Raw genomic sequence first — 25,428 nt, forward strand, 5'->3', positions numbered from 1 at the left:
CCACGCGTCTCCCGCTCACGCCGGGCAGGCTCCGCCCCTCGTGCTCGTCGCCAGCGTGAGGCTGCGTTGATTTAAATTTGGAGCCTCGTTACTCTGCGCGGAATGCGAAGCGAGGAGTTGCCATTCGAATTTACTACGCGGCCTCGATGCGATTGGTTGGTTCGCGGACAGCGGTACGACGCAATTGGCCAGCTCCCCACAGGGCCCGTGCCCTGGTTGGCCTAAGACAGCGCGGAAGCGGGGAGTTAAAGAGTCTATGCCCGTCGTGGGAGCTGGCCTGGCCCCCCGGGAGCCCTGGAGTCGCCAACTGGGGGGGCTTCCTTTTTATACACACCACTAGGTACGTTCTTTGTAGTCCCTGGCCTTTCCTCCTATCTTGAATTGGAAAGCTCACTTTTCCTTTCTCCCGACCCACCTGCCCGCTGTCCCCGGGGTGAATGGGAGCAGCGGGAGAATAGGTGCGGAAGGGGGGGGGCACCAAGCAGTGATCGCGTAGGGTCACTGGCATGACTGTCCACTCTGTTCTTCACCCAAGGAAGCCAGCTGCTTCAGCCTTCCAAGAAGCAGATTCTTTCTCCCTAGTCGTATCCCCCTTTGACTGAAAGTAATGCAGTCTCGCCTTCTACGCTGGGCTTCTTAGCTAAAAGGATGTTTGAGGGGAGGCAACCAAAGCAGGCGGTTAATTTCCTAGCCCTAATTAGTCATTCTTCTTTGAGTGGGTCTAATGTGGAAGAAAGACACCCGTGCACAAGCTTCCTCGTCTCGTATTTGCTTGCTACAAATAATTGCTGTTTAGCAACTGTGGTTTAATAGGCAATTGCTGGGATATCCGAAGGGTGTTCAGAGTGTTTAGAGACTTAAAATAATGAATAAAGAAACTAGAGGTAGGAGTCTTTTAGTTGAAAAGAGTTTCGTGTCTGCTGTAACATTTAGTTGCCTCGAAAGCGGACCTGAACTCATTCATGTGCGGTTGACTGCTACTTATGTGCCACTTAACTTCTCTGAGCCTAAATCTTCAGATATCACTAATGTTGTACCTCTCTAGCTTTCAAGGTTATTTCGAGGATCACTTTAGAAAATATATGTGTGCCTCTTTGTAAACTATTTAAAAAAAAAAAAGGACCCAAGAGCGTTAGATTTTTAGTTCTTTTTGCAAAATATGTTTGTTGAATTCATTTCAGTTGTCAAAATGAATGTGGACCTTTGTGGTTTTATTGTTCATACTTATTTCTTTTTAGTTTTCTCTCTATGCTATGGGAGATGTCAAAGAATCAAGAATGCAAATAACACCGGAAACTCCAGGAAGGATCCCAGTTTTGAATCCTTTCGAAAGTCCTGGTGATTATTCTAATCTCCATGAACAAACTCTCTCCAGTCCTTCTGTTTTTAAATCAACGAAATTACCAGTAAGTTATTCTTGACTAGTATATACAAATTATTTTAAAAGTAAGCATCTTTCTTTAGAAGTTAAGGGAGAAATTTATCCTGGAGCACATATATCTGTAATGTGCTTTTTTAGTTGTAATGTTCACTCTACTCTAGTGATTGGGCTAAAAATTAGGTAGTTTTTTGTTTTTTGGTTTTTTTTTTTAGTTAACATATCTCTTTTTTTTCTTTCAGTGGATAATATGTTGGCTTCCTGCAACTGGGTGTAACTAGGTACTATGATTGATGATATATTTAGTAATGCTATATTCGAGAAGAAGCTCTGTCATCTAATAATTTTTATTTATTCAGCAAACTTATTTGAATGCTGCTGTGTTAGATAAAGTACTAGGCATAGAGAAGTCAGGGTCATTAGACACAAACTCTCAAGGAACTTGTATTCTAATGCAGGAATCAGCAAACTTTTTCTGTCAAGGGCCAGATGGTAAATATTTCAGATTTGCAGGTCATCTTGTTGCTGTTACAACTAGTCACCTCTGCCTTGTATCACAAAAGCAGCTATAGGCAATATCTGTAAACAATGAAACATGGCTGTGTTTCAATAATGCTTTCTTTATGGACATTTGAATTTCATGTAATTTTCTAATGTCATGAAATAATACTTTTTTAACTTTTCCAACCATTTTTAGCTTGCAGATTGTATAAAAAGAAACCAACATCTACTATAAAGGAAAAGACATAACTAACCTAGCAACTTCAAAACAATATATGTACTATTAGTGGTTAAGGTGATTAAGGGTGATATGGAAGGGAAAATGCTCTTTTGGAGATTAGGGAAGACTTTATTGCTTTAGCTTATTTTTACTGTTATTTGCTACAGTGGAGTTGTTTTTGAAGTATGATCTTTTAACCTAATAAATTACCTAGAAAAACTGCAAAGTGCGTTGCTGTTAATGCTATATTTCACATCTGCTAAAACTAAAAGCAAGTAAAGTTTTACAGGTATGTAGTTTATATTGAGTCGTAAGTCTGGCCTCATGATTTTTGATTGAACTGTATTAAATTTTAGTTATCTGTTAATCTAGAATAAATAATAGATGAGCTGCAACTTATCCTCAAAGCCAGAACATGTGAGATGTTGAATTTTTAAGCCTGATTTTGTCAAAAATGCATTCAGAATTACAGATTAGGATTTGGGTAAGTTTTTGGTTCAGTTGGATAGTTGAATACAGAAGAACAGCGGTGATTACCATTCATAATTATTTTAAGGATCAACTATTTTATGAGCTTTTGCAGGCACTTCTGTAGTTAAGACTTCATTTCATTTCAGTTCATACTTCGTGAAAGTAAAGACCTTTGATAACTCTAATAAGAAATTTTATACCTTTACTTGGGTATGTTGTGTCACTGATGAGTATTAATTGTGGAATTTTTATACCTTTATTACTGTACTGATGTTTTTCCATTATTATGCAATTTTAAAAATCACCCAGATGGAGGATTTAGATATTTTAAAGTACGATCTAGTCAGTTGATTTAGTGTGATTTGATTACCATTTGCCATTTAATTTAGGGGTAAAGCCAAATTTTAAAATACAAGTGTTGAAATGCTTTTGCGTTATAACCATTCACATTATTTTCAAAACTGATATTGGTTAGAATTTTGATGAACTATTTTAGTTTGCTTTTACTCATAGGTTCACTTTCTTTTGTTAAGACTCCAGGGAAATTTAGGTGGTCTATTGATCAACTAGCTGTAATAAATCCTGTAGAAATAGACCCAGAAGACATTCATCGTCAAGCTTTATTCTTAAGTCATTCTCGGTGAGTTTTCCCTTTTTTGTATCTAAGTATAATAACATATTATTAAGTGAAGAGAGACAGGAAATTCCAAAGGTTGAATATATTTATAGGCAAAGATATCAGGGAGGAAAAATCTAATACAGATTTATTGTATCTAAATGAAGAGTGAGTTCAAAGAACTATATCCAGAAAGAAGATTCCCTTGCTAACAGTTCTAAACCTTAGTAGGAATCTTTTTTTTTTTTAAGAGATAATTTTCCACTGTTACTTATGGGACAGCTGTGCTTTCCAGCCCTTGGTAGTGGGAAGAACATTTTGAAATTTGTACCTGTCTATATGATTGTGGCTTCTCCCATTGAATTTTTGTATTGTTTTATTTTTTGGTGGTGTGGGGTAAAGCAAAATGCTCTTTCATTGCCATCTGTGTTTGGGGAAGCCTAAAATCCCAAAACACATTGAATGAAAGGGTATCCATTTGCAACAGAGAGACCTTTTCTAGACATTATCCAGCTTTGATCTAAGACCCTTAGGGGATCTAAATTACATTGTATTAAAGTAAATCTAGTAATCAGAGCAGCCTTAACTTTTTGATGCGTTATGTAGGTTTCCAGGCACTAGTTTGCCCCACAGTGGTGTGCTGTGCTGCTTGTTGATGTCTGATGTCGTGAAAACATGCACTTCTTCAGGGGAACAGACCTAGCTTTTGATTACATATTACTGTCTTCTATAATTAGAAATAACAATGTTTGTTAATAGTTTGGGGGATTCTTGTTGATGTCAGTTTTATAGTCGGATGTTTTAAATATTTGAACCAATTGAATACTGGTGTGACCAGCTTTTAATTTTCAGTCCCAAGGTACATGTGTTGTCAGTCCAAAATAATGGATAATTGTTCCCTTTAACTTTAGAATTCAGTCACACAAAAATGTACACATGTTGAGATACTTTTGGAAATATTTGTCTGGATTTTTAACCCCTTCCTTTCTGCTTAGTACCTTGGTGACCATTCACTCACAATTAATGTCCACCCAGAAGTGTTGTAGAAAGGGTATAAGATGGGGAGAGAGCATAAAAATATTTTAACTTAAATATAAATAATACCTTTGAAGAGAAGGTGGAAAGAATATCTAAAAGCAAATGAGTGACAAATTATACTGTTTTGTTTTTTTTGTTTCACACAAACTGTGGGCTTTATTATTTGCCTCTTGGTACATTCAACCATGGACAACTATTATCTTCAGTTAAGAGGAATTTATTGAGCACCTTGAGGAATACTGAAGAAACATAGACTATTATTTCTGATATCCAGAGCCAACAATGCAATTAACCAAAGTTGTGGCACAACATTTCCATACTTATTAATAAATGATGTATTCTCTAAGTAGGTTTATGAGAAGAATCTTGGTGTATGTCAGTAGGTAGATTTGTAATACAAAAGAGGGGAAAAGAGTGGGAAAGACCCTAATTTTAATTTAATTTACTAATGTAATTCAGTAAATGATTATGGCTTCTACGATGGATATTGAGTACATTCTCAACAAAACATGCTGATTCATTCTTAGAAACAAAGAGTGTCTCTTCCTATCTAATCCAAGTCCCCAATTTCAGTGCTTCCTACCCTTTCATACTGCTGCACATAAAAATGATAACTGTGAGGCAGATGGTTATAAACAAATGAGCCTGTGCATATGGAAGGTGAACAATCCTGAAAAGGCCCTCCCCTACTCAGGTCTGTTCAGAGTATTCCTGTAACCTCTCTGCATCATGCTGGTGTTCTGTGATGTAATGGGCAGGATACTCTGTCCTGTATGACTTCTGAGAACCTTTCATGATCAGGTTCTACAATATTTGCCTAACCTGATTTTTACTACTTCTAGCAATCGCCTGAATATTTCAGGTTCTTAAAGTCCCTCTGATGAAGCAGAATATGTTTCTCAATGAGGTGATATTAAATCAGAGCTTACTAAATACTATTTGCTGTTATTATTATGCACTGTCATTTTGACCTGGCTTATGTACATGATAAGATAAAGGGAACTGAGTTATTTGTCCCCAAAATGGCTGAGGTATGTGGATTATCATTGTAGTCTATTTTCTCATCGTTCCCTTACTTGAAAAATTCACTTGATTTTAATTTGTGAAACATACATTCTTACATAAGGTTTGTTAAAGCCACAAATATATACATGAAAACTTTGAGAGATGATCATTTAAATTGTGGTAGAAGTGTTTTACGAATTCATTAACAGAAAGCAAAAAATCTTCCTTGGGACAGACTGAAGCGGTCCTCCAAGGCTAGCTGCTTAGTCCTTGGCAAGTCTATGCCTTGTGCTTGAGACCCGACCTTGTATGTTAAATCTTGTAGCTGATAAATTTGTGTTGCTGTAATTGCATATTGTATCAAAGTGAAGAAAATCATTTGGACAGAATTCTGTATTGTCTTTATTTCATAATTAATATTTTTGCTTCTTTATTCAGACCTGTAAGGATGATAGTTTCTTTTCTATTTCAGAGTAAGAGTTGATTGTAAAATTAAACCTATGATAAGCTTGCTATGATTGAAGAAAGAGAATCTGGACAGTTTTTAGATTTCTGTGGAATGAAATGCTTCTTAATTGATGATGATTAAAGGACAAAGTTTATTCAAATTACTTTATGTTGGTAATAGTAATTTAAAAATTCTGTCAATGTAAGCCCTTTAACAGAAAATACTATTCCATTCAAACTGAATGGGAAAGAGGGAGGTAAGCCTAACAGCACAATGCCAAATACCTAAGTACTGTCATTTACTAAATGTGATAAGATACCAGTTCTTCTTTTAAAATGAGGCTAACATTTGCCAGTTATCAACAGAAGGAAATTATGTCTTTGAAAGCTTATTATTATTTTAAATGTTCAATCAGCTGAAGTAATGGCATGGTTATGTTTCTTCTTTATCTCTGTATAGAATAGATAAAGATGTGGAAGACAAAAGACAAAAAGCCATTGAAGAGGTAACTTAAAACTGTTACTGATCATAAAGCCAGTTAAGCATCAATTCTGCGTGCATGTCACCTCTTTTAGGACGACTTCCTTCAAATCCTCTCCTGTTCCAGATTGCCACCAGCCTGGCCTGTCTCCAGCTGTGTCTGGTGCCCCTCTATGCTCCCGTAAGAGCCCTCTTGTTCAGCTGTGCCAGCGCCTGTCACAGTGCTCTTAGGGTACTGTGATGATGGCTTTAGTGCTTCTCTCCCCCAGACTGCGTTCTGTTTTTGGCCAATATTGTACTTCATTTATCTGTTCATTCTCAGGGCCTAGCCAGTTTGTCTTCCTTGTGCCTTCAGCATACTGATGAGCACAAACTTCTGTTTCAACTTTGAGTTTATGTAGAGAAAGTTGAATTTTTCCAGACCTTGAAAAGCTAGATTGGCATTGGCAATGGTTTTATCTTTTGTTGTTAATGCTTTGAATTTTTTAAGACATAGAATATATTTCATGAAATAAAATACCTTACTAAAACAGAAAAAAGTATATTACAAGTGTAGGGATTCTTTAAAATAAAAATAATAAACTAAATTTTTCACTTTTTGCTCCTTTGCTTAATGATCTCCTCTCAGAGTGCAAGCCAGGGTTATCTATCCAGTTATTTCCCAGAAAGTCTTTATGTCAGGGCAACATATGTTTTTCTTTTTTCCCTCGCTAGCCCCCTCTACCCACCTCTATTCCTTAGCTATATCTGGCTCTTCTGCTCCCCAGAAGACTTCAACTATGGTGTGTGGAAGATCAATGATGCTCTGGCCCCTCCTGCACTTATTTTTCTAGTGTTGGTATTGTCTCCTTGTGTTTCACATACAGCGTATTTCTTCAAGAACCGTTGCCATGTGCTTTCCTCCTCCCAAACATTATCTACTTCTTTATGTAGTAACTTCAGAATTTTCATTCTGATCCAGTCATTTGATTCCACCACAGTTCAATATTCTCAGACTGGTTCCCATTTCCCAACATTTTAGAAAATATGCTTTCCCTTTAGAATCCTCAACTTTAAAGGGAAATTCAGCAGAAAATTTAAGAAAATGAAGTCAGAGTGAAAATTAGGGTCTGTGTATCAGAAACAAGTTAATGTATCACAAATATTTTCAAATGTATAAATTTTTGAAAGAATAAATACATGCAGATAGTCAAAACAAAACAAAATTTAACCTTCAAGAAAAATTATAAAATGAAAATGAAGAGCTTCTTGTTCCCCATCTTACTTCCTAGAAGTAACTATGTGACATTTATACTTTCAGATTAATTTTATGTATATAACAGCAAATGACCTCTAACAAATAGGATCATCATTCTCATATTGTTTTGCATCTTTCTTTTTTGCTTAATAATGTATCTTAGATTTTTTATTATTAGCACATACTGATTTTTAGTAATAGCATAGTATTCCTTTGTATGAATGTGTCATAACCTAACTCAGCCCCTACTGAGATATTTAGGTTGTGTTTGGTGTTTTTTTATCACAAATAATGGTTCATTGAACACGCTTGTATATATATCTTTGTGTAATTGCAATATATACTTGCTAAGTCAGAGGCTTTGTATTTTCAGTTTTGGTAGATTTTTCCATGCCGCCCTCCCAAAAGGTTATAGCAGTTTTTACTCCTGTACTTGCTGTTTTCTCATGTCTGCAATACTGGTTATTATTCAGCTTCTTAATTTGTATTATTCTTATCACTTTAAAAAAAATTGTACATACAGTAATCTCTGCCCCCTCCACCTCTTTTTTTTTTTTTTTTTAACATCTTTCCTCATGTTGAGGAAATTGTTCTTTACCATATGTATAGCAAAATATAAAGAAAATGTTTTGGGGATGCCTGGCTGGTTAAGTCATTACATACGACTCTTGATCTCAGAATTGTGAGTTCGAGCCCCACATTGGATATATAGATTACTTAAGAAAAGAAAAATCTTAAAAGAAAGAAAGAAAAGAAAATGTTTGGAATGCCTTCCAAAACAGAGAAAGGAAAGGGAAAAAATACTGTATTAGACTTTGTTTTACATCTGGAATGAAAAAAGGAAAGACCTGTATTCAAATGCTATTACCTTCATTTGAGTATACTGGCCAATGGCGTACTGGTAAATGTTTAACAGCTGGCCCTCTGCTTGTGGGAAGAGTTTGATTGGTAGTGATTGCTGCTATCTCTTAATGTAAGAACTCCAGCCATGGCCAGTTTCAAGTTACTGCTGTGATTTTACTGAACGGTAAAAGAAGTGCAGGGGTACAGCAGAGTGTGTGGGGGTGCCACCCTACTGATGCAAAAGACACAATGAATCTCAAGAGCATGGATACTGGGAAGTGTAAAATAATTAGCAAGTAATGAGTTGGGGCTTTTATTACCTTTATGTTTCATATATTGTAAATTTACAAGTTTTTAACATTGGCTTTAACAACTGATGTACAAAATTCCTGAAAATTTAATAATTAGATCTTGAGAGCCAGGATAAGCCCTTTCCAGTATGCCATTCATACTAGCTTACTTGAATACATCTATTTCCATTTATTTCTGCTCTCTTCATCCTCCCTTTTGTCATCTGCAGCCCCCCAAAAAATTGGTGGAATTAAAAATATTTCTCTATGATTAATGCCCTTAGATTAATTTGCAAGTTTTGAATTTAAGTGATTGAAATATTTCTCTTTATATATACTTTACATTTCTTCTGTTTTTACCTTTGGTCATTTGTGCTTTAAGTATTAAAATTTTTAAATGTAACTATAAAGTCTGTATGTAACACATTTGATGATTATTTGAAAATAACATAGGTGGTGTTTGTATTTGGAGGGGAAATTATGCCTAATTGTATGACTTTAATTTTTGTAGTTTTTCACAAAAGATGTCATTGTACCCTCTCCTTGGACTGATCATGAAGGGAAACAGCTTTCAGAGTATCATTCCAGTAAATGTGAGTATACTAAAAATCATGTGAATAAAAATTACAAAAATCATAGACTCATAAAGCTCAGTGAATGTAAAGCAATACATAATGAAGTGTCAGCTTAACTGCTTTGGTAAGGAGCTTGATACACATTGGATTTCTGGATACTAGACGATTTAACCTTTTAAGAGTCAGGCTTCCAAGTAAGGAATGAACAAGTCATGAGAGTAAAAAGACACAGCATAGAGAATACAGTCAGTGATACTGTAATAGCACTATATTGTGACAGATGGTAGCTACACTTGTGAACAGAGCGTAACATACAGAGTTGTATAGAGTTGGCACATCACTATGTTGTATGCATAAAACTAATGTAACATTGTGTGTCAATGACAAAAAAACTGTTTAGAGGTTACAGTTGTGACTGTAACCTCTAAACAGTAGCTGGAGACCTCCTGCTACTATAAACCTATACAGGTGATCTTGATCAAATTATTCAGTCTCTTTAGACCTCAGCTTTTTATTTGTAAAATAAAGGAGGTGAACTAGTTGTCCCTCCCAACTCTAAAATTTCTACCAAATTTCTATCCAGGGTGACATTTTCATAGACACTAGTTTTTTCCCCCCAGCTCCTTTCATGTTGATATTTGAACAGGTGAATCAACCTTTTTATGTGGTCTTTTTACTGGTGGGTCAGGGGTCAAAATGGTTTTGTTTATTCACATTGGCTTATACTGCTTTTACTATTATTAATACTTGTGCAGCAAGGTGCTTCAGTGAATATCCTTGTGTGTTTTTATTTATAGACTTGAGTGAGAATTTCTTTGGAATATATACTTAGGCTGAGAATTCCTAGCTATGGGCTATATGTTTACCTGTTTTGACTCTGCAGTGGCCCCCTGCTCTCCAGAATTACTGCACAGTCTACATGACCACCAACAGTGCCTAGGATTCCTATATCCCCACATCCCTGCCAGCACTTGGTATTATCCAGCTTTCAAATGTTTGCCTTTCCTTTTTTTAAAAAATTTAATTATATTTTATTTACATTCAATTAACATATAGAGTATTGTTAGTATCAGGTAGAGTTCAGTAATTCATCTGTTGTATATAACACCCAGTGTTCATTACATCACATGCCCTCCTTAATGCCCATTGCCCAGTTACCCCATAACCCCTCCCCTCAAGCAATCTTCAGTTTGTTTCTTATGATTAAGAGTCCCTTTTGGATTGTCTCCTTCTCTGATTTTGTCTTTATTTTTCCGTCCCTTCCTCTATGCTCCTCTGTTTTGGTTCTTAAATTCCACATATGAGTGAAATCATATGATAAATCTCTTTCTCTGACTTATATCACTTAGCATAATACCCTCTGGTTCCATCCACATTGTTGCAAATGGCAAGATTTCATTTTTTTGATGGCTAATATTCCATTGTATATATATATGTACCACACTTCTTTATCCATTCATCTGTTGATGGACATCTGGGCTTTTACCATAGTTTGGCTATTGTGGATATTGCTGCTATGAACATTGGGGTTCAGGTGCCCCTTCAGATCACTACATTTGTATCTTTGGGGTAGAAATACCTAGTAGTGCAATTGCTAGGTTATAGGGTAGCTCTATTTTTAACTTATTGAGGAACCTCCATATTGTTTTCTAGAGTGGCTGCCCCAGCTTGCATTCCCACCAGCAGTGTAAGAGGGTTCCCTTTTCTCCGCATCCGCGCCAACATCTGTTGTTTCCTGACTTGTTAATTTTAGCCATTCTGACTGGTGTGAGGTGGTATCTCATTGTGGTTTTGATTTGTATTTCCCTGATGCTGAGTGATGTTGAACATTTTTTCATTATCTGTTGGCCATTTGTATGTCTTCTTTGGAGAAATGTCTGTTCATGTCTTCTGCCCATTTCTTGACTGGGTTATTTGTTCTTTGGGTGTTGAGTTTGATAAGTTCTTTATAGATTTTGAATACTAGCCCTTTATCTGATAAAAAATGTTTGCCATTCCTAATGGGTTGTTTGATAGTCTAAATGATTGTCAAAATTTCCATTTCTTCATATACCAATGGTCTTTGAAATTTCTTGTAAAATACCTATTTATAATTTATTGGTCATATTTTTATTGGAGTTGCTGTCTTTTTTTTTCTTGGTAATTTCTAAGACACCTTGTGTAACAAAGTTATATTGGTTCTAAACATTTCATATGCCATCTCCCCTCCCATTCTGTCATATGTATGCTTTTTTTGTCCTTGATGTCTTTGGTTGCAAAGAAATTCTTATTTTGATGTAAACAAATCAATCAGTTTTTTTTCTCATTTGATTGTGTTTTAAGCTTATTTCAGAAGTCCTTGTAGGGAGAAACAACCAAGGAAACATTCGCAATAGACTTGAAAAGCATAATAATGCTGCAGTTGTGTCTTTCTGATCTGAGGAGGTCAGGGAAGGCATGCTGGTAGAAGGTGATTTAAACTGAGACTTAATTAGCCAGACTTAGCAAATGAGGGAGGAAAGTCAGAATAGTATGAGAAATACCTAAATGTGAGAGAGAACCTGGTTTTTTAAGGTACTCAAATAAATAATGTTTAGGTGGAGGACAACTGTGCTAGAGTCAGACAAGGTTTTGAAGGGCTTTCTACGATGCTAAGGTGTTTGGACTCTAGCCTGAAGACCAAGGACATTATAGGGTTTTCTGCAGCAGAGTGCCTTTATTACATTTGCTTTATAGAAGGTCACACTGCTTACAGCAAAGAAAGCATTCAAATGTAGAATTTTCTTTCTATTTTTTTCCTATTTTTTACTCATTCTGACAATATTTACTAGGAGACTTTGTTTACCCATCCACCCCTGCTTACCCATTCAACCCATTTATTTATTTAAGTTTATTAGGTTACTAGTCTTTATTCTGTAATGTTCTTTAAGCTTTCTGGCATTTTTGTTTGCTTTTTGTCTCCTTGCCTTTTCCTTCCTTTTATTTTGTTTATATTAGTCATTTTTGCTATTGTGTTTGTTTTTTTAAACTTAGTAGTCATTAATTTTCTATTAAAGAAATATTCGCGGGCCTACTTTTGATTCCTGTTACGAAAAGAAACTGAACATAGTTTTATCAAATTTTAGGTTTTGTTGAAATGATCTGGCATTTTAACTCAATTTATATAACCCATTTTGCAAAATCATTAAGCAACAGAGGATCTGTTTGAGGACTTTGAGGTTGACTAACATGCATCCTCAGTCTTTTAAGGTTGACATAATACAGAGTAACCATACTTTCCTTAAAAACTGTTACTTGGTGCCTCTGTTTGCCGTGGTAATCCTTCAAGTCTTATCTCTGTGCTCCTTCAGAATTAAAAAAAAACTAACAGAAACATGTCAATTATTATATATGCAGATATTTATTTTAAAAGTGTTATAAAATAAAAGTTTTCACTTAATTTTTTTACTCTGAATAAGGTCACCCTTAAAATAAATGGAGAATATAGAATGCAGGATTTGACACTTAAAATGTTTTATAGGTATTAACATAACTAGTGAATCTCCAACTGGAAGAAAACTGACCATCCATTCTGAGAAAAGCAATGGTAAGTATTAATATAATCTAAAAATGAAGAATGTTCCACATTAAGCTACATTTGATTTTAAATTCAGTTTTTGTGATAACACTACTCTGGAATCGACATTGTTTAATTATGAATGAGCTATAGGAGAGCTAATTTTTCAAAACAATTAGAATAGATATATCCCTCCATGTTTTAGAAATAGCAATAGTGTGGGTGTGGGGGTGTGTGTGTTGTTTCCTTGTTTGAAGCATGTGAGTCGATTTCTGGTTTTGGAAGGCATTTTTCTGAAAATTTTTGAATAATTAGGAAATCTGTCCCCAAATACAGTTGACCCTAGAACAGCATGGGGGCTAGGGGTACCAACCCCATGTGCACTCAAAAATCCATATATAACTTTTTACTCCTGCAAAATTTAACTACTAATAGCCTAGTATTGACTGAAGGCCTTACTAATAACATAGTCAATTAACACCTATTTTGTGTGTTGCATGTACTATGTAGTATATTCTTAACAATAAAGTAAGTTCGAAGAAAACGTTAAGAAAATCCTCAGGAAGAGAAACTACATTTATAGTACTGTACTGTATTTATTGAAAAACATGCACATTTAAGTAAACCCATGCAGTTTAATTTCATGTTGTTCAGGGATCAGCTGAATAGGTTGGCTTCCTTTCTGATTCCAGTGCCAGCCGTACAACCAGAAGTTAATCATACTGTTAACAGGTTTCTATCAAGAGCTGGAAACTGCTTATAGAAAGGTGGCATGTTTTTAATAGAAAGCATAAATGAAATAATTCAATTTGGCTGGAACATCATGGGGAGATGGTTGATTGGGAAGCACATGCTAAATTGCATGTAATATGCTTGCATTGATTTATCCATGTTGCATTTATTTATCTGCTTGCTTCCAGCTGCTTGTCAGACACTGCTCTCTCTTCCTGTGGATTTTAATTTAGAAAATGTATTAGGTAAGTATTGTATTTGTTTAAACCTTTAATAACTTAGATAGAAGGTTTTGTTTTGATGGCTTTTTGTAAATGGAAATAGGTAGCAATGTCTCTTTCTAAAGAACGAGGGAAACAGTCCTAAAATTTCTTTTTCTTTTACTTGGCCTGATTATCCTTTTTGTCATTATAAATTTTGCTGTAGACATAAACTATTCATCAGCACATCTTATTGGTTTTACCTTAGACTAATAAAGAAGTACTTGAAAAAGAAGGAATAATTTCAGATTTCAAACATCACATATGCAATTAAACTTTGCCCTCTTTTTTGAATAAAAATTCAAATATATAGTACATGCTGTTTTTTTTTTTTAACCATGTAACTGAAGCATAATTGCTCTTCAAAATGACTACCTTTGCCTTTAATTCTGTTAATATTAAATATAGGTGACTATTTTAGAGCTGATGAATTTTCAGATCAGTCTCCTGGAAACCTCAGTTCTTCATCCCTCAGAAGAAAGCTGTTTTTAGATGGCAATGGAAGTATTTCTGACTCCTTACCTCCAGCTTCTCCCAGAAGTCCTCGCAGTGGTGCTCAAGCCTCACTTGAGGTTTTTTATTCGATAGATTTATCTCCTGTACGGTGTAGGAGCCCTGTGCAGACACCAAGTTCGGTAAGAAGCGTACTAAAAGCGTACTATAGTTTGCTGTAGACGGACCTCGATGCTCATTTTGTACTCAAGGAATGGTTGCCTTTGGGTTTTATATTTCGTGAGGATTAGACGAGCTCACATTTTGTCATTAGTCAGAAATGTTTTGGTTAGATTCCATTTTTGTATTTAGAGGTATACAGCATGACAGATTAATCATGAGTCTCAAGGAATTTCAGTGTAAGTTGTTCGAACTGTGTAAGGTTTTCAGTATACCACAACTGGATTGACATTAATGGAGTAATTTAAAGTTGTTCGTAAACAACTGCACATAAGAAATTGAATGGTTTGCTTAAACACTGCATTTAAATTTTATTTTGACTAACATACTCTATTTCAGAATTTTTCTAAGTCTTCTTAATTGTTCTTGTTACAAGATGCCTTGCCTTTTGGTGAATGACCAAAGTTTATATGACCTACTTTGTAAACGTGTTTTGAAGATGAAAATAAATAGCATATGGTATAACAAATTGAGAAAGAGAACCGTATAATTTTATTTATTTTTATCACAGGGGCAGTTTTCTTCCAGCCCTATTCAGGGCAGTGCAAAGAAGTACAGCTTGGGAAGTATAACCAGCCCTTCACCTCTTTCTTCACCCACTTTCTCACCAATTGCATTTCAAATAGGAAAGACTCCACTCTCAGGTATGTCTCATAAGAAAATACCTAATTTCAATTTTTGTATTTACCAACACTTGTTATTAAAGAGGTTCTTTTTTAGCTTGTTCTGACTATAGAGCTCTAAATGACCACTAATCTCAAATTTAAAAACTGGCATTTTTACAAAAGGAACAATTGACCTTCAAAACCTGATTCTCGACAAAGTTCTATGCTAGTATTAAACACCCGTCATCTGATTCGCATTATCTGTATCAAGCATTCTTACAAAGGGAATCAAAGAAAGATGGCAATTTTAGAGCTAGGTTGGTTTCTGTGCGCCTTCTGACCTGTAGGTTCAGACTTTGGTAAACAGATATCCATATTTTGTAAAGATGTTTGTTTGAGGGGCGCCTGGGTAGCGCAGTCGTTAGGCGTCTGCCTTCAGCTCAGGGCGTGATCCCGGCGTTCCGGGATCGAGCCCCACATCAGGCTCCTCCGCTGGGAGCCTGCTTCTTCCTCTCCCACTCCCCCTGCTTGTGTTCTCTCTCTCGCTGGCTGTCTCTCTCTGTCAAATAAATAAAAAATATTAAAAAAAAAAAAAAAAAGGGGGCGCCTGGGTGGCACAGCGGTTAAGCATCTGCCTTCGGCTCAGGGCGTGATCCCGGCGTTGTGGGATCGAGCCCCACATCAGGCTCCTCTGCTATGAGCCCTGCTTCTTCCTCTCCCACTCCCCCTGCCTGTGTTCCCTCTCTCATTGGCTGTCTCTATCTCTGTTGAATAAATAAATAAAATCTTTACAAAAAATAAAAAAAAAAAACTCCCCAGGTGATTTTAATGTGCACCAGGGTTGAGAACCTATCTTTAAAAAAAAAAAAAAAAAAAGATGTTTGTTTGAGTAAGACTTTTAAGGTAAATATAGTGTGTGGGAATTTACATATTTATTTTACTTTGCAATATGTTAGTTTCTCTGAAAAAAATAACTCCTTTTGAAAAAACTATAATAAAAAGCTATTCATAATAAATAAAATTGGAAACCTGAAAACTACTTTTGTTAGTATTTATGTATGTATATGTACTTTTGTATGAAGATAGACACACACACACCGTAGTTCTGTGGTCTGCTTTTTTCACAAACTGTAGTATCACAAATATTTTCATAGGTTATTCAGATCGTTTATTATTGTATGAAACAATGATTTTGAATCATTGATCATGGATGTATCATTTGTTTTCAACCATTGGTGAACGTTTAAATTGTTTCTAATGTTTTTATCAAAATAATTATTTTTGTGTATACATTGTATTGTACATATTTTAGGTTAAATTCTCAGAAGTGGAATTATTTGGTCAAAGGAGGGTGAATGTTTTTAAGGATCTTTATGAATTTTGTCAAATTTTTTTTTATAAAAGGTTGTACCACTTGAAATTTTCATCAATAGTATGTAAGAAAGTCAAACACTGGTATTACCATTCTTTGTGATGTTTCTCAATTTGTTATATTACAAAAATGTCTCTTACTGCTTTAATTTTTGTATCTTTGATTATAAGGTTGATGAGCTTTTTCTGAATATTTATTAATCCATTATTTTGGGGTGGGATTCTTAGTTCGTATTTCACTGTTTTTGTTAAACAAATGCTTTCTTATTGCTTTAAGTTCCATATTTTTTATTTGTGTGGCTGACCACTTCATATGTTTATTTGCTATTGGGAGGATTGTTTATGGGCTCTTGACTATTTTTTTAAACTTTCGTTTTTCTTAAGCCAATGAAGTTATAAAAAGCATTATATTTTTAAGCACTTTTATCATTTTCATTATCATTGTTAAGCTCTTTGTTATTACAAATATTATTTTACAGTTTTTTGCTTGCCTTTTAACATTGCTTATAGTATTTTGCAAGGTTTTTACCTGCTTCATTTATCAGGTGTAGCTATTAACTTGTAGCTCTCAACTGAGTTTTCCAGTTATCTTCTTCATATATGAACACTATTACTATAGGACCAATATGTTAATGAAGAAATAATTCTCAGGGAGTTAATTATTTTGTCTAATTAAAAGGAAGTACCAGAGGAATTCTTCTTGAAGAGTACTATCCTACTTACTGAGACACATTCATTTGTGCTGTTGTTTTTAACACCAAAATTTCACTTCAGTAAACAGTACAATGTTTTAGAAATCCAATTTTTCTGTCATTAAAACATTTAGTAATGTCTTTTCCATTTGCATGCTTTTACAGTGTAATTTTTCCCTTCCAATCTTTTAGAACAAAGGAAGTTTACTTTGCATTCTCCTGATAATTCGTGTGGAACAACAAATTCTAATGGAGTTACTAATCCATGTATCAGAAGTCCTTATATAGATGGCTGCTCACCAATTAAGAATTGGTCTCCTATGAGACTGGAGATGTGTACAGGTGGTACTCAGTATCGGACCTCCCTGATTCGGATACCTTTCGCTCTGGAGGCTCACAGTGAAGACGAAGATCAGGTGAATCTTCCTTCCACAGATGCCTCGTCACCAGCCATGGACACGGGCGGAGTACACCTGCGGCAGGGGAATAGTGACACTTCAGCACATGGCACACATTTAGTAGTGACTGCCATGTCTATTACACAGAATCGGTCCAGTACTTCTGAGAAAGAATTAGCACTGTTGCAGGATGTTGAAAGTGAGAAGGAGAACAACACTGTGGATATGGTTGATCCTGTAGAAATAGCAGACGAGAACACTTGGATTAAGGAGCCGGTTGATAATGGGAGTTTGCCCATGGCTGATTTTGTGAGTGGGATTGCCTTCAGTATTGAAAACTCTCACATATGCATGTCACCTCTTGCAGAAAGCAGTGTCATTCCTTGTGAAAGCAGTAACATTCAGGTAAGATATTTGAATATTCTACAGTCCTTTAATTTCTCCCTTATTCTGTCTTTTTCTGAGATTATACTAAAAAAAAATGAGTTAAATGTGAGGACTGTAGTATTATATAACTTTATATGTATACATATATATAGGTATATATATAATATTTTTTAAAAATATCAATACATGGTGATACTAAGAGGGTTAGTTTCTTTTAATTGGGACTGTTGGTGCATATTTAATATTCACATTCACTGGTACTTATTTGCAGTAGGGAAAGATGAGAGCAGAAAAGAAATCAAGCTGCTGTGTTTTTATAGAGTGCTAGGGTCAGGCAACTTCTCAGGATTCCTCTCTCTCCCATGTGGACCTAGCACCAGAGAAATTCAGTTCCTGGTATATAGCCTTTGTCTTCTAAAATTTTAGTAGTTTTTGTTTTTCCTTTATATGATTTGGGGAGAAAAAAACATAGAGTTTAGAGCAGTTTTACGTGTATGCTTTTCGTAAGCTTTTTAAAAATGAAAAACATTTTTCATGTAATCACACATGTAGTATCTGACACCAGGAAAACATGATTCATTGGAGAAACTTCAGAACCAGTGCTTAGCTTTCAGAAGGATATTTGTTCCATTAATTGCCATAGTCTTTGAGCTGAGAATTTTGAAAGAACTTTAAAATAGTCAGAAAGGCAGTTCTTACCTGCCATTTTATAGTAAGAACACCCAGTGCTTACGTAGCTCTTAGCGTTTTCCAGGCATTATTCTGAGTGCTTTACATGTGTTAATTTATTGAATCTTCACAGGGCTGTTGTGAAATAGGTAGACTATTATTCCACATTTTACAGATGAGGAAACTGAGGGTCAGAGAGATTAAGTAAATTACCTCCATTGGTAGCAAGTTGTGGTGCCAAGATATGAATCCTGGCAGTATGGCTTTAGAGTTCATGTTCTGGAATCCGAGTTTGTACTGACTCATGGTACTAGCTAACGCGTACACAGTGTTTCGATGTGCCAGGTGCTTTTCCAACCACTTTATATGTAGTCATTCATTTAATTCTCCCACCACCCCATAATGTTTTAGTGCTGTCAGTTTTGGCATGCTAAAATTTAGAACTCACGGAGGGGTTCTAAATGACCCCAAATTAAATATAATCAACTGCTTATGTTTTTATGTCTGTATTATCTCTCCTGACTTCTAGGATCATTGCTCAGAAAAAGTACACTAGAAATCACTTTTATATGTGTTAGCTTCTAAATTTGGTTCCTAAGTGAAAAAGCACTTAGAGTCAAACTTAGCCTTCAAGGTATTGTTAACTTCTTTTCTTCTCCCTTTTCCTTACTGCCTTTTTTTTTTTCCAGAGCATTTATAGAAGAATCAAAATGCTTTCATTGAAATACACTTTAATCATCTAATTCAGCTACCCATTGGAAGCCTATATCACTCTAAATTGTCATCCACTCTATGCTTGAGTGCCTGCAGGGGTATTCTAATCCATTTTGGGGCTTCTCTTATCATTACAAGCCTCTTTCTTATATTGAGCTAAAATATGGTTCTGTCTGTGATATCTACCAGTCAGTTTCAGTTTGACCCTTTGAGCCATATCATAGTAATATTTACCTTTGGCAGAGCATTTTATAGTTTAAAAACTTCAGACATTGTTATTTTCCTACCGCAAGGGCAGCTTCTAACCGCTTGAAGACAGCCATATTTTCCCAGGGCCTTTTGACTTACTTTGTTGTGGACTGGTTGGCTTCCATGTGTGGTTCAAGCTGTCATCCCAGAATATCCCTTCATCAGACTGGGGATTCTGTCTCCTCTTTTCTGCATTCCATTCTTCTCTTTCCTGGTTTACCTCTTTCTTTACTGGAACACATTTTCTGGTAGCTTTGTGAAGAGGAGAGGAGTACATTCTTTAGATACTGCATGTCTGATCATGTATTCTTTATTCTCTCACCTGAGAGTTTGGAAATAATTGTCCTTCAGACTTCGAAGGCATTGTTTCGTTGATTCTACTTCATTATTGCTGGTGAGCGATCTGAACCCATTTTAATGCTGAATCTTTTGTATATGATCTCTTTTACCCACCCCTGGACACGTATAGGATCTTCTCTTTGTCTACAGTGTTCGGAAATTTCAGTGATCCTTTGGTGTGGGCATGTTTTCATCCATAGTACTGGGCACTCAGCAGAGCCTTATGATCTGTAAACTCATGCCCTTCACTTCTTGGATCTTTTTTTGAATAATATTTTAGATTTCTCCTCTCTCGCTTTCACTTTTCTTTCTGGAATTTGCTTTTAATTCTCCAATTTTTAAAAATCTTTCCACTGTATTTTTTATCTTGTTTTTGTTGCGTTAACTTCCAAGGTTTTTTTGGGGGGGTTGTTTTTGCTTTTGGTATTAACTTAAAAATCTTGTAGCGTGGCTAGCAAAGCATCCAATGGTCTGACCTTTGCCTTACTCATCAGCTTCATTTTCCCTCCCTTCATTCTCTTTGTTTCAGTCACATTAGCTTTCCAGAGTGTTAAATAACCATCTTCCTTCTCGTCAAAAGAGCCTTTCCACACACTGCTTAGAATTCCTATCTCTCCCACTTTACCTAGTTAACTCCTATTCGTTTTTTAGTTCACAGCTTAATGATCACATCCTCAAAGGAGCCCTCCCTGATCACAGTAGCCAAGCTAGATCTCATTATATGCTTTCATAATTCCATGTACACTTTGCATTCTTTCCAGTCAGAACATTTATAGAGCAATCATGTATGTTTTTGTTTATCCCAGAGCTTACATGTAATAGCTACTTGTTAAGTATTTGTGGAATGAAAACAGAATGAATGTATAGGTAAGTTCAACCAGAAGGACTGTATAAAGTGAGAACAGTGAGCCAATCAGTGTTTGGAACCCTGAGGAAAAGTCGAGGGTTTGGTAAAGGAAGCAGAGCCCGCAAAGGAGACTGAGAAGGACCAGCCAGAGGGGAGAGAGGGACACCAGGAAAGCATAGTATCATGGAACATCTTAAGGAAAGACTGGTTAGTGCTCTGAAAGTAAGGGATATAGGGCTTGAAAAGTGGCTGTTGAATTAAGAACGGAAGTAATTTGATGACGGAACAGCCTCAAGGTGGGGTGGTGAAAAGTGAATGGAAGGAGGGTAAAGGAGATGAAGTAGTGAAAAATTATGTGTAGATAACTCTTTGAAGAACTTTGCTGTAAAGGGAAGGGTTATCATAGCTAGAGAAGACCATTGAAGTCCAAGATCTTTTGATAGTTTCTTTTTTAACTTTGTTTTTACTTTAGATGGGAGAAACTAGCATATTTAAGTTGAGAGGGAAAAGAGTACAAAGAACAAAGAAAACTAGATATTGGACAGGATAATTATTAATAATAGGTATCAATTATGTATCCTTTTTAAGTACCAGAGACCAGGCCAAGTATTTTACTGTTAGAATCCAGTCCTCATGATGCCTTACAGCAGATGCAATAAATATAATCTGTAAAATAGTGATGAATTTTATACGTGAAGGAACTGAGGTGTGCGAGATGGGATAGAATCTAGAGCTCTGTCTGGTAGGAGGATTAGCACAAGGGACGGGAGGGGGTTGCTGGGATGGACACAGGTGCATATATTTGTAGCAGGGGGCTAGCATGGCTTTCAGGAGCTTGGGCTTGGGAAAGCAAAATGGCAGATTTCAGTTCATTTCCTAGCTCAGTTAGTTTTATCAGTTTCAGGAAGTGAGAGCTTCTTTGAGTTTGTTCCCTCTTATTTAAAATGGGGCTAATAAGAGGATTGTTAGCTAATAGTTTGATTACTGTGAGTTGAGTTCATGTGAGTATACTTACAGTGCCTAAACACTCCCTTAGGTAATGGGAGACAGAGACTTCTGTGACAGGTAACAAGCAAGAGGGACAGAGGAAGAGGAAGATGAGGGTGGTGAGGGAAGGACGAAAGTGCTGAGGCCTGATTGCCGGGAATGCACCGTAAGCCACAGTGCTTGTCAGTTGTGAACCTGAACTTGGAATCTTTTTGAAAGACCACGTCTGATTTATGTGGGAGAAAAATACATTAACAGTGTGTAGAATGGTTGGCAGTGGAAACACCATTTATAGGCAGCCGAGTCCAACTGGAAGATCTACATTGCATTCAGAACTGAATTTGAATTAGAGTTCTGTCCTTTACAGGCTGTGGATCTTAAGGCAAGGACCACTTAACAGTGAGCAGAGCATGACTTTTTAATCTTTTTTAGCACCTCATCCTTCTCAGCTGTAAAATGTTCTAATGCCTATTTTGCCTATTTTGCCACCTGTGGGAGTTACGAGATGATGTATATTGTCTGGTTGGTTTGTGGTAGGCATCACCGTTAATGGTCTAGATGAGGGCCAGTGTGGTCAGCTGCCGTCTAATGGGGCCATCCATTGATTCTTCTCTTCCTAAGGAGAAGAACCTTCTCTTCCTGTGCCTGTCTTATGCCCTACTATATTAACTTTTCCCTTGATATATTCAGTTATGCATTACTATTGAGTTGTGTAAACCAGTTGTTTGGCACTGGTGATAAAAGGAAAAGTAATTGGCAGATTCTCTGGGAGCAATCTGATAATTACATTTTTGATCAAATAGCTGTCCAGTGGTAACAGAGCCAGGTGTTTCCCCCTGGAACATAACGGAAGATTCTTTTTTTACATGTCACAAGGGTTTTGTTCAAATAGAACATGATTCCCAGTAGTGAACCCCTATACATTCTTCCCTGAAAACTGGAAACATTTTTCTTAAGATGATGGTAGAATGCACTTTCTAGCCTATTCTGATGTTTGTGATGGAGACAGAAGTACACAGTCTTTTCCTTCCCTCTGATCCTAATTTGCAGGAGTTTAAGTGCAGGGTAAATCCCTCCCGGGGCTTGGTGTTATTTGGTGCTCAACACTGTGCAGGTAGATGCAATGTGTGTGGTGGACAGAGGTGTGGGAGCCTCGGCTCTTCATCACCTCATTCTGTTGGACACTGTGAAAGTCCACCTTTCTGAACCTCAGCTTCCTCATCTGTGAAGTCTCTAGGATTGTTGTAAGGACCAAGTAAGGATGGTATTACGTAGAGTGCCAATACCGGCCCTGGCACTTTTTAAGCCACTCAATATTTATCATATATATACCAAAACTGAAGTTTGCCAGAATCCCTTTTTTCACTTGGGGCCGCAACAGTACGTCCTAGAATGCTAGTTAATTAAAATGAAAAGTTGAACTAACATCTAGAGCCATTATGTATGTGGTATTATGATGAAACTAACGTTTGTATTTCAACAATGGGTGTGAGTATAATATAACTGACCTTTAAAAAAATGTGAATTATCTTGAATACCCTTAAAGATAACATGCCTTTTAGGTAAATCCTATTTAAAGATAAAACCAAGCTATTCAGAGACAAGCTTGGTAAAGCTTGAATTGGAAGGTGAAGTTGATTGTAATCCTCACTTTTATCCACTGGGTGTGATCACAGAGTAACAGGAAAGCAAGTTCATAGTGGCTTGTTCACAGATTCTAAAGGAAACTACAAGATGTATTTTATCAAAAGGAATGGTGTAGTACAGTGACTGCTTTGAAGAACCACCAGTTCTATATAGAACTACCTTTTATATTTCTATATTTTAAATTTCATTATGATCAATATTAAATGGTAGTAGTGATTCACTTAAATATTGTATATTTATATATAATTATATAAGTTGTAAATTTTATATGAGTATATGATTTTAGAAGTACATTTTATATAAATATTTTTAATTTTACTTAAACATAAAAGTTCCTCAAATTTTGTGGATAAGTGAATAAATCTGCAATGTTATCCTTGGTGTTTTTTTTTTTCCTTTTTCCTGTCAGATGGATAGTGGCTATAACACCCAGAATTGTGGAAGCAATATTATGGATACGGTTGGAGCAGATAGTGATGCACAAACTTTGGAAGTTGAGAATAAATCCCAAGTTTTTAACACAAAGGTATGGGAAAAACAGAAAGCTTGATATGGTTATGTTATAAATATTTATTAAATATGACTTTCTTGAGGGGCACCTGCCTGGCTCAGTGGCGCAGGTGACTGGATCTCAGGGTTGAGTTCGAGACCCACCTTGGGTGTAAAGATTACTTAAAAATAAAATCTTTAAAATGAAAATAAATGTTTTCCAGTATTTTTTCCACCTATTTTATTTAAAATTTTGTTTATTTTCATCTGTTTATGCCTTATCCTATTTTTAGTTTATTTAACAGCAGGTTTTCAAATCAAAACACTTCATTTTCCTAAATAACTCTTCGGCTATGGGAGAGGTTAAGAGGTTGGAGAGGGAGAGTTAGTCCTACTATGGAATAGGCACCTGAACTCCTTTCCTTAAAACTAAAGGGGACTAGGAATAATGGGTGCCAAGACAAGTGTTTTTGCCTCTAATATTGTTTCAAAGTTAAACATAAAGAACAATTTTGATTATTAGGAAAATGATACAACTGAGAGACCACACATCAAAATAAGAACTCAAAGGTAAGGGCTCTTTTCTTAAAATCCAAAAGCCTTTCAAGACTATGAATAACATACCTTACCTACTAAGTATTTGTACAAAGGGTATACTTTTGACTAGAACATTTACTGTACCTTCCAGATAGGATGGTTATAACTATATATGTACATTTGAGGAAAACCCATCATAATTTTAGGCACTAATCAGGAGAATCTTTGATTTTTATATGCCAATTTATGCATAAACACAATAAACACCAGCAAGTGTGCACCTGAACATAACTCTCTCCAAGTGAATATTAGGCTATAATATGGAGGCCACCTTAATTTCCCTCTCCTCCATTTTGTTGAGGTGGGATTGTAGTTGTTCATTTAAAAGTAAGCAAGCATTAGGGTACAGGAAAAGGACTTTTTGATGCCGAATATTGATTTATAGAAAACCCTATCTTCACTGTGCCTTTAGAATTCATAAGAAAATCTGCAGTCAGGTTTTTAAAACATGGTAGTTGGACCCTTGAATGGTCCTATTCAAGCAGCAAATAATATATTTTCTTTCCCTCCCTGCCACAGGAAGACCGTGTAACACAGAGGTGTTGAAAGAAAACAGAATCTTCCTCAAGGCAACAGTCCGTAGAATACCTCTCAGAACCAAAGACCATCACTCAGTGGCTCCTCACATAATTTTTGTGCAGAGGATCGATAATGTGATCGTGATTGAGAAAAAGTTGCTTCAACTAACATGCTTATAAGCCTTCCCCCCTCCTTAATGTGAAAAATCAAAGGCTTAATTTAGTGACATGGGAACAACAGAAAAGCTCCTGGAACTTTCAATTCATTGAAGTACAACTGTATTTTTTATTAATAAATATTTTTGTACTTACCTTGATTGATGTGTTTAACAATAAAAAATTTGAGAACAAGGACTTTGCTCCTATCCCACAGGGTCAGTGAACTACTTATTAGTAAACCTTACCAACTGCACTGAATTTAGTGTAGTTTTAAGAACACGTGGAATTGTGAGGGTACTATTTTATTTTACATAAAAATAGGTGACTATACAGATGAATTTACATTTATAACCTTTGTGAAAGAAATAAATCTTAGAATAACAACCTTAAAGAGGTAGGAAGGAGATTAAGGTTTCCAGAATTTTTCATTCTTGATTCATTTCTGTGAACAAACTCTCA

General features: G+C 35.9%; 1 protein-coding gene across 4 annotated transcripts; it reads left to right on the forward strand.

The window, feature by feature from the left end:
- The first annotated feature begins 52 nt into the window (after positions 1–52).
- BORA (BORA aurora kinase A activator) lies at positions 53–25,162 on the forward strand. 4 transcript variants are annotated; one of them, XM_019794249.2, is made up of 13 exons: positions 53–340; positions 1,239–1,406; positions 3,104–3,210; positions 6,137–6,182; positions 9,039–9,120; positions 12,602–12,667; positions 13,558–13,614; positions 14,038–14,264; positions 14,813–14,945; positions 17,162–17,772; positions 23,616–23,732; positions 24,219–24,265; positions 24,812–25,162. In XM_019794249.2, the coding sequence occupies exons 2-13, from the start codon at positions 1,254–1,256 to the stop codon at positions 24,822–24,824; spliced, it is 1,659 nt and encodes a 552-aa protein (XP_019649808.2). In that variant the 5' UTR covers positions 53–340; positions 1,239–1,253; the 3' UTR covers positions 24,825–25,162. The 4 variants fall into 4 exon arrangements, with proteins under 4 accessions (XP_019649808.2, XP_019649809.2, XP_011216904.2 ...); XM_019794250.2 differs by having other exon boundaries at positions 14,218–14,264; XM_011218602.3 differs by lacking the exon at positions 24,219–24,265.
- Positions 25,163–25,428: the final 266 nt, after the last annotated feature.

This window comes from Ailuropoda melanoleuca, chromosome 7, assembly GCF_002007445.2.
Source record: "Ailuropoda melanoleuca isolate Jingjing chromosome 7, ASM200744v2, whole genome shotgun sequence".
Classification (NCBI taxonomy): domain Eukaryota; kingdom Metazoa; phylum Chordata; class Mammalia; order Carnivora; family Ursidae; genus Ailuropoda; species Ailuropoda melanoleuca.

What these genes read in the sequence shown, in the direction of transcription:
- BORA (XM_019794249.2), top strand. Translation starts at nt 1,254, where the DNA reads ATGGGAGATGTCAAAGAATCAAGAATGCAAATAACACCGGAAACTCCA. An exon ending in GACAAAAAGCCATTGAAGAG is followed by an intron (nt 6,183 to 9,038) that starts GTAACTTAAAAC and finishes TAATTTTTGTAG; the next exon opens with TTTTTCACAAAAGATGTCAT. An exon ending in GTGAAAGCAGTAACATTCAG is followed by an intron (nt 17,773 to 23,615) that starts GTAAGATATTTG and finishes TTTTCCTGTCAG; the next exon opens with ATGGATAGTGGCTATAACAC.